Below are 14,018 nucleotides of genomic sequence, written 5' to 3'. Positions count from 1 at the left end.
ATCAGATTTTTAAGATCCGTAACCCCTTCCTCTAAGTCCAAGAAACCCTTTTACTAGGAGGTAGGCTCCTGCGTGGTTGGTTTACGCCCAACACAGTGGGGCGCAGGGGTCTGACGCACAGGGCTGTTCGTGGAAGATGACAGAGGGCCGAAGGATCAGGTCCAAAAAGGGACTTGCCCGCCCACCGCCTTGCCCTTCTGATCCTGGAAGCGTAGGCCTAAGTCACAGCCCACCAGCTGGAGCAGAGCCCACAAGGAGAGACGTGCCAGCCTGCCCTGACGGCGGCGGCGGCGGCGCGCATGCGCCCGACAGGCCGCGCCCACGGCGCATGCGCAGCGGTCACTCTGGCTCTATATTAGGGCCAAAGCGGCTGTGTCCCTAGGCTGCTATAGTGGGCAAGGGCATTGGTCCGTCCGTTTAGCGCCCTCCTCTCGAGTGCCCATCGCTGCCCCGTCGAGAGCCCGCGCAGGTAAGAGCCCGCTCGGTGATCGCGGGAGGCCGGCGCGCCCCGCCACCGCGGCCACACGCCACATCCCCCTCCGGCCCCCACCTTGGCTCTGCGTCCACCACCGCCGCCCTCTTCACCCCTTAGGCTGCCTCAGAGGCCCCGTTCCGTCCCCTCCTGACATTCGGCATTTGACAGGCGGCTTCCGAATCTCCTTCCCACCCTTGCCCTTCTCGAGCTTGCGACCCCGGGGAACCTCTGACTCCCCGCTGACCTCCTTCCACCAGCCTGATTCTCTGGACGGGCTAGCCCCGACCCTACCCTTCTTTCTGCCCCCTTTCCGGGTTCCAGCTGTAGGGGCATGACCTTGTCTTGGGAACTCAGGGCTGGTCCAGACTCTTCCCCCTTCCTCGGGTTGGTAGGATCCCCATGAGCCCTCCCTCCCTGGATAGGTGGCAGTGACAGCTTCCCTAGCCTCGCTGTTGCCGCTGGATGTGTGAGTGTGGCCACCACTCCTTCACTGAATCCTGTGCCGTGCTGTCTGTCGTTAGTTTTGTTTCTTGAGTGAGATGTGTATCTGGGGCACCCTTGACATCACTCACCATGGGTTCCTCTACAGGAGCCAGCACCTTTGCGGACATGGAGACTGTGGTTCGACGATGCCCGTTCTTATCTCGAGTTCCTCAGGCCTTTCTGCAGAAGGCAGGAAAATCTCTCCTGTTCTATGCTCAAAACTGCCCCAAGATGATGGAAGTTGGAGCCAAGCCAGCCCCTCGAACCCTGTCCACTTCAGCGGTACACTGCCAGCAGATCAAAGAAACCCCTCCGGCCAATGAGAGTAAGCAGGGTTAGCAGTGAGGAGCACCTCCTTGGTGTACGGGCCACTCTGAGGGAGGAATCAAGCACTGTGTCTGGGGGGTCGGTCATCTTGTGTAACTGTCCTTCTGACTCTCGGATTAGGAGCTTTTCATGCTCCTGGATTTAAAAGTGAAACAATACAGGTTTCTGGATTGCTGGGTTCTAGTGTTTCCTCTTTGTCTGGTACAAGCAGTCACTAGCAACCTTTTCCTCAATAAAGATTTGGCCTTTGACATGAAAAGTAGTGATTTTAAAATCTGTTTAGTATTTTGAGGCAGGGTCTCACTTTGTTTCATCGGCAAGCCTGGAACTCACTATGTAGCCTGGGCTGGCCACAGAGATCATGACCCTGCCTCTGCCTGCCCAGTGCTGACATCACAGACCCGAGCTACCGCTGTCAGGTTTTGTTTTTATTTTTTAAAAGATTTATTCATTTTGTTTGTTTTATGTGTATGAATGTTTGGCCGCACCACATGCGTGCCTGGTGCCCAAGGAGGCCAGAAGAGGGGGTCCGTCTTGTCACAGATGGTTGTGAGCCACCTTCTCAGTGCTGGGAACTGACCCTGAGTCCTCTAGAAGAGCAACAAGTGCTCTCCACCGCCGAGCCATCTTTTTTTTTTTTTTTTTTTTTTTTTTCCTTTTAAGCAAAAAAAGAAAAAAAATATTTTTTGTAAAACGCATATAACATAAATCATTTTAGCTTTTTATTTTTTTTTTCCAGATGTCCCTCCAACTCGTGGCAGCCCTCCTGCCTCAGCCTTTTAAGTGCTTGTATTATGAACATGCACCACTACAGTGTCCGTTTTCATCATTTAAGTGTGTGACTCTGTAGTATTACATACATTCATGTTGTTCCGCCACCATCCAGTCCCAGAACTTTCTTCATCTTCCCAAACTAAATCAACTCCCTACTCCTTCCCCCAGTGCCTGGCCGCGGCCACTCTATGGTCTGTTCAGCCTCACTGCTCTAGGTGCGTTATGTAAGTGAGGCATGGTGTTAGGGACTGTAATGCATGGATCCGACCCAGACAGCTAAGTTTTAATGAGCAGACTGGCATGGTCTTGGTCAGGTTCTGTCAGGAGAGGGACTTTTCAGAGCCCACCTAATCCTCAGGAACCTTTCCCTCCCAGGCTTCCCTGGGGCGTGAACCTGTAGGAAAGGAACGCTTGTTATGTAAGTGGGCAGGACTTAGTCCTTTAGGGGAGTTCCTGTCCCGGAGTTAGTTGTCTTTTCTCACAGTGTCAGTAGTGGCCATGTTTTGAGTTAGAAGGCTCATTTTCCCTTCCGTTGTGTCTAGACTTTCCATAACGGACCTGCATTACTTATAAAATTAAGTTAATTTCAAAATAACATCCCTCGACTTCCCTTTAGAGAAAATGTTATGGAAACTGTATTGAGACACCCTATCCAAGTTGTAGAAAGAGCAGCCCTGACTCATGGGGTATTCTAAAATGATGAAGGAAGACTTTTCTAGAAGGAAGGTGATGAGCAAGTTGCTCAAGGGATGGAGGAGTGTCTGTAACCTAGAGCACAGAGCCAGTCAGTGTTACATCAGCAGCTTTCCTCGATGATCTTCACCAGGAAAGTAGGTGAGCTGTGTGACGGCAACCTGGGTCTTTTCCAGGCACACCAAGAGTTGGAACCCGAGGGGACAATGTGAAGGTGTGCGTGATGGCCATTTGTTTGTTTGTTTTTCAGAAGTGTTTTTAAAACGGATTGAGCTTTCTTAGGAATCTATTTAGGAAATATCAAGAGAAGGCTGGAGAGATGGCTCAGAGGTTAAGAGCACTGGCTGCTCTTCCAGAGGTCCTGAGTTCCCAGCAATCACATGGTGGCTCATGACCATCTACAATGAGATCTGGTGCCCTCTTCTGGACTGCAGGGACACGTGCAGGCAGAACACTTGTGTACATAAATGAATAAATAAATAAATAAATCCTTTAAAAAATACGAAGAGAAAATAACTGTGTGACTGCTTCCAGGTGCCTTAGAGAACATTACTCTCCTGAAATATGCTGAGTGTACATGAGGTAGAAATTACTGACAGTGATCCAAGTCAAGAGCTTTGGGGGCTAAGCACACACATAATCCCAGCACTTAGGAGGCTGAGGCAGGAGGATTGCCAAGTCAAGCATCCTGGGCTGCACAGCAAGACCCTGTCTTAATAAATGAAGAAAGTATGTTGGGTTGTCTGAAAGTATAAAATAGTGATATTGGATTTATAAGGAGACCGCCTATGAGTCTGAGAGGTAACTGGGATGGGCCAACAAACCCTTCAGAGGACCTCCGTTATGGTGAGGCAGGTGAGAACAGATATTAGCAGAGTCTAGCAAAGGTAAGCTTGAGCATGGGTTATGGACTGGAGTGAGTATAAAGTTTGAAGTGAGAAGACTCAGTGACTTGGTCTGATGCCTCATTCTTTCCATTTCCTTCCGCAGAAGAGAAAACTGCCAAAACCACAGTCCAGCAGGCTCCTGACGACTCCCAGCAGACTCCAGATGGCACACAGCTCCCGTCTGGACACCTGTCACCCGCTACAAGCCAGGGCTCTGGGAGCAAGTGCCCTTTCCTGGCCGCACAGCTGAGCCAGACGGGCAGCAGTGTCTTCCGCAAGGCCAGCCTGGAGCTTCAGGAGGACGTGCAGGAAATGCATGCTGTGAGGAAAGGTACCAGAAACAACTCTGGCCAGTGGGAAGGGAGCCTGTCATTTTGCTCCCGGGACCCCCGGTTTATGTGTGAGCTATTGCTAGGCCAGCAGGAACAGTGGCAACACCTTCCTCTTTTAGTAGCGATGGGGAAGGAAGCTCCTCAAGCTAGACAGTCCGTCAGGACTGTATTGCAAAATGTGGGACTTGCCTTCTGGTGAGGTGTAGGAGGTGACCGGCTCCCCACGTCATGCTTACTTTCTGGAAATAACCTGTAGTCTTGAACAGATGCCAGCGTTCCTTTGTCTCTTGGGTCCTTCCTCCCTTTGGTAGGATAGAAGGTAGAATTACTGGAACTACTGCAGTGAGTACTAGCCTGGGACTCCAAGCTGTGTGTCCGTCCTACTGATAGTCATGGAAAGGCAACCTTAACGTCATCTGAGCTCCCAACAGCCTCTAAAGACTTCAGCATGCTGAGCATGGCACACACCTTTAATTCCAGTACCTGGGAGGCAGAGGCAGGAGGGTCAATGTGAGTTTATGGCCAGCCTGGTCTACATAGACAGTTCCAGGATAGCCAGGCCTGCATAGAGAAACCCTATCTTTTTTTTTTTTTTTTTTTGAGACAGGGTTTCTCTGTGTAGCTTTGCACCTTTCCTGGAACTCACTCTGTAGCCCAGAACTCACAGAGATCTGCCTACCTCTGCCTCCCGAGTACTGGGATTAAAGGTGTGCGCCACCACCACTACCACCCGGCTGAGAGACCCTACCTTAAAAAAAAAAAAAAGGAAAGGAAGGAAGGAAGACAGGCTGCCTCAGCAAAAGTTACTTTCTATCCAAGAAGTATTCAGGAGGGGAGTAGGCTGTATGGATCCAGGAGACGTCCATCCAGTCAGCTGGGGAGCCTCAGGCTCTAATTCATGTCCGATAAAACTGGCTGGTAACTGTGAAAACACAACAGCACTGAAGCCAGGTAGTGCACTCGTGTAGCTCCAGCACTAGAGTAGAGGCAGGAGGGTCTTGAGTTCAAGGCCAGCCTGGGCTACAACAAGACTTCATCTCAAAAAGCCAAAAAGAAGCCCAGGACCAAATGCCACTATAATAAGCACACTGAAGGAAGAGACATTCTGTATACTCCGTTACAACTAACTTTGGTTATGATTGGCTTTTTTTCATGAAGTAAGCAATAGGCTATTCTTTTTGTTTTTTTTTTTTTGTTTTTTTTTTTGTTTTTTTTTTTTTTTTTTTGGTTTTTCGAGACAGGGTTTCTCTGTGTAGCTTTTGCGCCTTTCCTGGAGCTCACTTGGTAGCCCAGGCTGGCCTCGAACTCACAGAGATCCGCCTGGCTCTGCCTCCCAAGTGCTGGGATTAAAGGCGTGCGCCACCAACGCCCGGCTCTTTTTGTTTTTCATTTTGTTTTGAGACAGGGTCTCACTATGTAGCACAGTCTGGCCTCAGATTTACAGAGATCTGCCCAACTCTGCTTCCTAAGTGCTGGAACTAAAGCCATGTACCAAGATGCCCAGATAATAAGCTATTAAAAAATTTGATTTTAATATTTTGCCTACATGTATGTCTGCACCAAAATATGCCTAGTTCTCAAGGAGGTCAGAAGAGGGCATCCGATCCCAGAACTGTAGTACAGACAGCTGTGAGCCGCCATATGGATGCTGGGAATTGAACTCAGGTCCTCTTAGCTGATGAGCTATCTCCAGCTGTGTCTGCCCGGGGACATAAGCTGTTTTTGACAGTGTGCCTAGAGGGTGTCGTGAACTGAGAGTAAAAGTCTATCTTTTATGCCTCTTGTTACTTTTGCGATAGAGGCTGCCCAAAGCTCCGTGACCCCCAATGTGATCAACATGAAAGCTGATGGAGAGGACCCGAGCCAGCTGCTGAAGAACTTCCAGGATATCATGCGAAAGCAAAGGCCAGAACGAGTGTCTCACCTTCTTCAGGATAACTTGCCGAAATGTGAGTCTTCTCGTTTGTGAGTTAAACGTGTCTCAGAGTAAATGTGAAGTTGTGTGGCGAGGTGAGGCCTGGCCCTGTGGCCCTTGCTTGAGTACTGTTGGGCACAGTGCAGTGACTGCCGCTGATCATTGGCCTCTCTCTTCTATTACCCGTCGCCTGCGTGCTGGACAGTGTGCCCGACACGTGACAAGTACAGTCTTGTTCACCCCTCACGGTACTAGGACTCATTCTAGTCCTGAACCTAGTGCTGTGAAATGGCCAAACTGAGATTTGAACTCAGGTCTCTCCTTCCCCAAACCCGGATATTCTTCTTAAAAGGCTGTACTGTTTTTTATTTGTTTCCATTTTAGCTGTTGCCACTTTTCAATATGATCGTTTCTTTGAGAAGAAAATTGATGAGAAAAAAAACGACCATACCTACCGAGTTTTTAAAACTGTGAACCGGAGAGCACAAATCTTCCCCATGGCAGATGATTACACGGATTCCCTCATCACCAAAAAGCAGGTGTCGGTCTGGTGCAGTAACGACTACCTGGGCATGAGTCGTCACCCGCGAGTGTGTGGGGCAGTCCTGTAAGTCCTTGTCAGCTTTCGGACACCACTAGCACTGTTGGGAAGACAGACGGTTTATACAGCTGGACGTTTTATGGGAGAATTCTTAGTCACGGAAAGCATCCACGGTGATACACTGCCGTTCTCCGTTCTCCGTAGAGGCAGCCCTCTCCCTCCCCCTCTACAGGAGTCCTGGGATTGAGCGCAGCTCATCAGGCTTTACAGCAAATCCCCCTTGCCTGCTGACGAACCCATCTCACTGGCACAATATTCTTAGCCTTTGACTTTTTCAGAGAATATTGTGAAGACGTGGATAAGGCTATTTTAGTAGGACGTGTTTAAAAGGATGAAGGTCCCATCTTTGTCCTTCAGGGGGACCATCCTGAAGAAAGAGCGTTGTTCATCAAATTATCCAAGAGGCTTGCTAAAGAGAGTTCCACGTGAGGTTGAGCAATAGCATGTAGTGTGTATGTGTCCTAATGTGTAACTGCTTTGCGGCCTTCTAGAGTGGGCTTTCTCTTATCGTATTACTGGGCAATGATTATTCTCAGAAAAAAGAAGCCTTAGTTTAAGTTACTCTGCTCCAGTGCTGGGGTTGTAGGAATGTAAGCCCCCTGGATTTTAAATGAGTTCTGGGGCTGGAGAGATGGCTCAGAGGTTGAGAGCACTGGCTGCTCTTCCAGAGGTCCTGAGTTCAATTCCCAGCAACCAACCACATGGTGGCTCACAACCATCTGTAATGAGATCTGGCGCCCTCTTCTGGCCTGCAGGCGTACATGCAGATAGAACACTATATAAATAATAAATAATAAGTAAATCTTAAATGAATGAATGAGTTCTGGAGATCTGAACCCTGGAGTTATTGGTATTTTATTTTCAACAGGGAGACGGTGAAGCAGCACGGGGCCGGAGCTGGTGGAACCAGGAATATTTCTGGCACCAGCAAGTTCCACGTGGACCTGGAGCAGGAGCTGGCCGACCTCCATGGCAAAGATGCAGCACTCTTGTTTTCCTCCTGCTTTGTAGCCAACGACTCCACCCTCTTCACCCTGGCCAAGATGATGCCAGGTAAGCAAGCCCAGTGGCAGTGCCCTGGCACATTTGAGGGTTCTGCATGATGACGAGAACATTGGCTACTCAGCAGGCCCACTCCAGGTCAGCCTGGCAGCCCTGTATCAGTGCCCAGGTCGCTGACTGCATGCTCGGGGTTCCAGCAGAACGTGATCAGTGATGACCTTTAAGCTCCTGACTCGAGTGTCCTTTGTATTCTAGGAAGTCCCTTTAGCACACGCTTCATGCATTTAGTCATAGCCTCACTGAGTTTGAAGTGAGGTACCCATATTTTTTTTTTTTTTTTGAGACAGTTTTTGTTTTGGACATAATCTCACTGTATAACCTAGGCTGCCCTCAGACTCTTGGTTCTCCCACCTCAGAATGCTGGGCTTCTGAGTGTATGGCATTGTGGCTTTAAGGATTGTTCTCTGTGGTTTTTGTGTTTTATGGTTCATGGTGCTGGGATGGAGCCCAGAGTGTCAGCTCATGTGAATCTTGTGCTCAGCTGCTGAGCTCCATCCTAGCAGCCATGGGGATCTCTGCCTCTGCATTTTCCCAGAAGAGAGGCCGTAGCTAGTTTTGTGTCAGGACAAATACTGGCTCCCTGGTACTTTCCATAGTGAACATTTTCAAGGCGTTGTCAGCAGGAAAAGGTCTGTTGTATCTGTCCAGGATGTTGCCTCTGTCACTAAGTAGCATTTTTCTCATGTCAGGCTGTGAAATTTACTCTGATTCTGGAAACCATGCCTCCATGATCCAAGGGATTCGCAACAGTCGAGTGCCAAAGTATATCTTCCGCCACAATGATGTCAATCATCTCAGAGAGCTGCTGCAAAGATCTGACCCCTCAGTTCCCAAGATTGTAGCATTTGAAACTGTTCATTCAATGGACGGTAAGTCTACACTGAGACTAACCTGAAGCCTGAGATGTAGAACCAGACTTGAACTGTTTCAAGAGTATGGTGTGTGGGCCCTGGGGATATAGCTGCAGGTTGTCAAGCTTCTGCTTAACTGTGTATAAGGTCCTGCGCTTCACTCCAGAAACAAACTAAAATATGATGTTTCCTTTTGGTTTTGCATTTTTCTCCGCTGGGATTCTGTAATTGGAAGACGTTATATGGATGGGGTAACTGGGTTTTCTGCTCTGGCTGTTGCTAGACTATGACCTCAAGGCAAACGAGAACTGGGGGAAGCTCATTTTCCCTCCAGTGCTAAAAATGACCCCACAGAATGTAAGGTTTGCTGCACAGTGGTGACGCACACCTTTAATCCCAGCACTTGGGAGGCGGAGACAGATGGAGCTGAATTCAAAGCCAGCCTGGTCTACAGATCAAGTTCCAGGGCAGCCAGAGCTACACAGAGAAACCCTGTCTCAAAAAACCAAAAACAGAATGTAAGTGCTTCGCTTTGGCTCTAACCACGATTACTAACGTTTTCCTTGACTCTTCAGGAGCAGTGTGCCCGCTGGAAGAGCTGTGTGATGTGGCCCATGAGTTTGGAGCAATCACGTTTGTGGATGAGGTCCACGCGGTGGGGCTGTATGGGGCTCGAGGTGGAGGGATTGGTGATCGGGATGGAGTCATGGCAAAAATGGACATCATTTCTGGGACACTTGGTATGTATGCTTTGTAAATTCGGCCCTTTTACACTGAACTTAGGATGTATAGCAAGACCAATGCCTGGCTGGTCTAACTGGCCCTGGGATAGGATAGGAAGCAGTGTGGTAACATGTAAAGCCTGGACTGTTTCTCTTTGGGTTGAATTTTGTTGTCATGGCCAGGGTCTCAGTCTATAGCCCAGGCTGGCCTCAGGGCAGCCCTCCTGTTTCTGGTTCTCGGGTGCTGGGTTTGCAGGAGTGCTACCATTCCCATCTTGCAGTGAATTTTCTCATCCTGGTGAATGCTAGCGCAGCCCTGGGGACATGGAGGGTCACAGACTCCCACAGCTAACTATGACAGAAATTACATTTCTTGCCATCTGAGCTCATTCCAGCCATACTTGTGGTTCTTACTACATGCTGTGACGAAAGCCTTCATTCTGTGCTGCTGAATTCAAAAGGAGAGAGCGCTGCCATGCTTTTCTCTGAGGTGTGGGAAATGCTCTGCCCTGTGCCTAGCACAGGGAGCGAGCGAGTGGTCCAGCTGTCCCAGCCAGTCCTCTCCTCATGCTGGCACCCTGAAGCCTGGCCTGCGCTCCTGGCTGTGGAGCTCCTGGCTGTGTGACCTTGGCTTAGGAGCTGACCTTTCCATACCTGTTGTTCTTTCCCCATCGATGTGATGGAAATAGCAATAGGCTGCACATCAGGATTCCTGTAGAGAAGATAAATGAGTTGTTTATAGATCATTGCTATAGATGTTACCTTTGCCTGGGAGAGTCATTGAGAGGCTGTAGAAATTTGACAAGATTTTTTTTGTGTTTTTGTTTTTGTTTTTCTTAAACATTCCGAATTTGTTAAGGGCAGTGAGAAACCCACATAGCAGTCAGTGAATGCCAAGGTAAAGCCAACACTTAGTCAAGGACCAGCAAGCAAAACCCAGCATCCACCAGCCCTGTCACGGGAGTGAGAGCCTCCCCCAGACCTGGAGATGCCAGAGGAGAGCCACCTATTCAAGTGCCCAATCCCAGTTTGTGGTGTGGGCTTGTTGGAGGTATATGGTACAGTGAGGTGGAAAATGCTAGGTGGAGAAATTTTCCACTCTAGGAGTTTGAACCCACTTAATCCTCTTGTGGTTCAGCAAAAATGTTCACTTCGGAACATAGAGTTAAGGCTCCTGAGAACCCCTCTGGAGTCCTTAATCCTGAAATTTGAGATACAGATTATACAAGGGCGTTGGCCAGAACTGAAAAATAAGCCTGGCCCTGAGGCAGCCCTAACAGGTCTGAGTGTTTGTATTTATCCAGCAAATGCTGATGATTGTCAAGAGTCTCCCGTTTGCTTGAGGAGCAAGTAAGGTCTCGGTACTGCAGCAGACAGATGCCTTAGCCAGGTGACTGCTGCCCAGTCAGTGCCTGGAGGCTGTGGTGCCTCGGTGTACCTACTGCTGCTGCCAACCTAACAGAGCCCCCCCTTCCAGGGAAGGCGTTTGGCTGTGTCGGAGGGTACATTGCCAGCACAAGTTTGCTGATCGACACTGTGCGCTCCTACGCTGCCGGCTTTATTTTTACCACCTCCCTGCCTCCCATGCTGCTGGCTGGAGCCCTGGAGTCTGTTCGGATCCTGAAGAGTGCCGAGGGCCGCGCCCTTCGCCGCCAGCACCAGCGCAATGTCAAGCTCATGAGACAGATGCTAATGGACGCTGGCCTCCCGGTCATCCACTGCCCCAGCCATATCATCCCCGTGCGGGTGAGTAATGGCCTGTCTGGGTTTGGACTCCACATGATGCGACAGTTCTGGTGCCAACTTCCTGAAGCTGGGCCTCGGCGGGGTAATTGCTAGGGCTGGGACCGCAGCCGGTGGCCTCTGCCATGTCTCTGTCTTCAGCAGGCTGGAGCACAGCTTCCCTCTCCAGAGCACTGACCTTAACGGGGTAAACACAGGACGTGTGTCTGCAAAGTTTTAGAAGCCTAAGCACGGGCAGCTTTGAAGTGTGACTTTCCACTTAATGAATTTCAAAGTAGACCCTGCAAATCATATCCACAAATCATATCTCTGTTGATGTCACTGTTAATGTAAGAAAACAGCTAGTATAACCAGAGCCGAGCAGTCCCTCCTGGGAACAGGGTTTGTTTGTGCGGAAAAAAAAAAAAAGCACCTCCTTGACCATGCATGGCCTGAGAGGACAGGCATGTGACATTTCAGTGTTGCGGTCCACCCTGCAGATGCCAGCTCCCTTACATTACAGGTGTGCAGGCAGGGCTGCCCGTCTCCTCAGGCTTGCACACCGACTCCAGTCCGGCCCTGAGCCTAATCCTCATTCCCGGACACTGTGTTCTTGACGGTCTCTGCCACACTGGCATGTCTCACTCTGACCCTGCTCTTGCTGTGATGGCACTTAGGTCGCCGATGCTGCTAAAAACACGGAAATCTGTGACGAACTGATGAGCAGGCACAACATCTACGTCCAAGCCATCAACTACCCAACGGTGCCGCGCGGGGAGGAGCTCCTGCGGATTGCCCCCACCCCGCACCACACACCGCAGATGATGAACTTCTTCCTCGGTGAGTTGGTGCAGGGCTTCAGGGGAATCTCTCACCTCACTGTAACCGCACCTCCAGTGAGCTGCGGGAAGCCTGCACAAGGCTCTGGCAGTATTTACCCCAGTTCTTCAGGCGCACATTGGTTTCTTCCTGTCCCGAGTAGCTAAGCATGACACAACTCTAAAATTAGACAGTAGCGACTCACTTGACAGTGTGCACGATCTGTTGGGACGCTCTCAGGAAGCCCGCCCCGCCCCGCATGCCCTCTCTCCCATCATGTGGATGCAGGGGTGTGGCTGTTGAGGGGACTAGAGGCCTCTGACAGCACAAGTCTGCCCTGGCCTCTAGAATCCAGCTCGCATTTCTTCGCACTCTCCCCTTCCTGACATCAGGTCCTTGAACTAACTCATTCTGGTGGCTCTGGGCTGCTCCCCGCCCGCCATGTCCACTCCAAAGGTGGAGACTGAGGGGGCTTTTACCTCTAGGTTATCATTGCCTCCCAAGTCGGCGTAACTTCCAAGGACAGACTTTCTGTTCTAGATGCTCAGAGGACTTTTGTATGGTTTTGGTGCTGGGGTTGAACTCAGGGTCTTGGCGTGCTGAGCAGGCACCCCACCCCTGAGAGCCGCTTCCCCAGACCCCTGAGGTACTCAGGTTAGTGTACACACAGCAGCAGCTTCCTGAAGCTGGTTTGTGAAGAAAGACCCAACTCTGGGTTGTGTTTTTCTGTTTTTAGTCTTAGGACTGTGTCACTGAGATGAACTCACATACCATAAATTTTACCTTCTTAAAATACAGTAGTAAAGGTTTTTGGATACATTCACAGTGTTGAGAAGCCTTTACCTCTGCCTCTAGAACATTTTCATCACTCGAGGATGAAGCTACACACTCACTCGCATTTGCTTCCCTTCTACCCAGTCTCCCCACCCCTGACTGCCCTTCCCTCTGGACACTGGGTGTAAGTGGGACCATGTGAATGATACATGGTCCTTTAGGCTGACTGCCCATAGCCAGTAGCCAGTGTTTAGAGTTTTGTTCATTTTGTAGCACTAATCAGTACTGCTTAATTTATTTACTTACTTATATCTAAGGCAGAGTCTAGTTGTGTCTGCGGCCTGGGCTGGCCCAGAGCTCACAGATCTCCTCTCTCACTCTTGTGAGTGCTGGCTCTGTTCTCGTCATTGCCCTGTATTAGTCCGTGTGTGGATTTGCCTCATTCACGTATGCATCAGTGCATGAACACCGGAATGCTCCCACTGTTGAAGTCTCAGGAATGGGGCTGCTGTGAGCACTGGGGTGCAGGTTTCTGTGAGGGTATTTTGAGCAGAAGGTTCCAATGGTGCTCAAGAACTGTCTTTCTCCACAGAGAAGCTGCTGGTCACGTGGAAGCGAGTAGGGCTGGACCTGAAGCCCCATTCGTCAGCAGAATGCAACTTCTGCAGGAGGCCCTTGCACTTCGAAGTGATGAGTGAAAGAGAAAAAGCCTACTTCTCAGGCATGAGCAAGATGGTGTCTGCCCAGGCCTGACTGTGACTCCAGTGACTCACCTAACCCCAGGCCATTACCATATCCAAATAGTAGCCAGAATTGTCTTTATATGTGAAATAAATTATATATTAAATCTTAATCTATAGTAAAATCATAGTCCAGAAAATAAGTTCTTGTGTGCTAGGTCTTTCTGCTGCGGACTACTAAATGGAGACATAACTGTCATCTGGCCTGTACTGTAGCTGTATGAACTGATGTCTGCAGGGTCTTCTGCTCTGCTCGGATCCGACCAGCACAGGCCTAAGCCTGGAGGTAGACCAGATGGCACCCCAGTAACTGCAAGCAGCGATACCACCTGCGGCTGGTTTCCCTTGGCACTTCCCGCCTCAGACCTAGAAGGGGGTCAGTGGACCCACAGCCTTGTCACAGCTCTGTCCTTCCTGCTCCTCTCAGCCACTGCCTCCACCTCACACTTCCCCCGAAAGTCAAGCCTGAAGCAGGCCCAGCTACGCTTACCAAGCCTGCAGCCTGCCAGCTCCCCGACCCCTGTCCTTTGCAGAGAATGTGGGGGGCTCTGTGCCCCTCCTCCACCCTCTGCATTTGTATTTGGGTCTTGCTGCTTCCTGCACATTCTGAAGCCCCTTGTCTTGTCCTCAGTTTCTCCCCCTCTGCTGACCCTTTATCCCACAGACCGGCAGCAGGCCTCACCTCTCTGAGCAATAGCCACGTCACCCAGGCTAGACCCCCCCCCCCCAGCCACCCCAGCCGCAACCGTCTTTGTCCTGTCCTCCTTGCACAGCCCCTACCACCCCCGTTCCCTGTGGGGGTTGCTTTCTGCTTGCCACATACTGCCTGTCTTGCCAACCC

At 50.2% G+C, this 14,018-nt stretch overlaps 1 protein-coding gene across 1 annotated transcript; it reads left to right on the top strand.

The window, feature by feature from the left end:
- The first annotated feature begins 246 nt into the window (after nucleotides 1–246).
- On the top strand, nucleotides 247–13,320 carry Alas1 (5'-aminolevulinate synthase 1). Its single transcript, XM_076575449.1, has 11 exons — nucleotides 247–469; nucleotides 1,065–1,283; nucleotides 3,743–3,970; nucleotides 5,771–5,920; nucleotides 6,271–6,493; nucleotides 7,356–7,540; nucleotides 8,239–8,418; nucleotides 8,976–9,140; nucleotides 10,600–10,868; nucleotides 11,522–11,684; nucleotides 13,030–13,320. Exons 2-11 carry the CDS (start codon nucleotides 1,085–1,087, stop codon nucleotides 13,188–13,190), a joined length of 1,923 nt encoding a protein of 640 aa, XP_076431564.1. The 5' UTR covers nucleotides 247–469; nucleotides 1,065–1,084; the 3' UTR covers nucleotides 13,191–13,320.
- The last annotated feature ends 698 nt before the right edge of the window (nucleotides 13,321–14,018 follow it).

Source organism: Peromyscus maniculatus, chromosome 7 (genome assembly GCF_049852395.1).
Source record: "Peromyscus maniculatus bairdii isolate BWxNUB_F1_BW_parent chromosome 7, HU_Pman_BW_mat_3.1, whole genome shotgun sequence".
NCBI classification, from domain to species: Eukaryota; Metazoa; Chordata; class Mammalia; order Rodentia; family Cricetidae; genus Peromyscus; species Peromyscus maniculatus.
This window is presented reverse-complemented; position numbering and strand designations above follow the sequence as displayed.

Coding starts and splice junctions, on each gene's coding strand:
- Alas1 (XM_076575449.1), top strand. CDS start 1,085: ATGGAGACTGTGGTTCGACGATGCCCGTTCTTATCTCGAGTTCCTCAG. Junction 8,419..8,975: donor AACTGTTCATTCAATGGACG/GTAAGTCTACAC, acceptor TTGACTCTTCAG/GAGCAGTGTGCCCGCTGGAA. Junction 11,685..13,029: donor GATGATGAACTTCTTCCTCG/GTGAGTTGGTGC, acceptor CTTTCTCCACAG/AGAAGCTGCTGGTCACGTGG.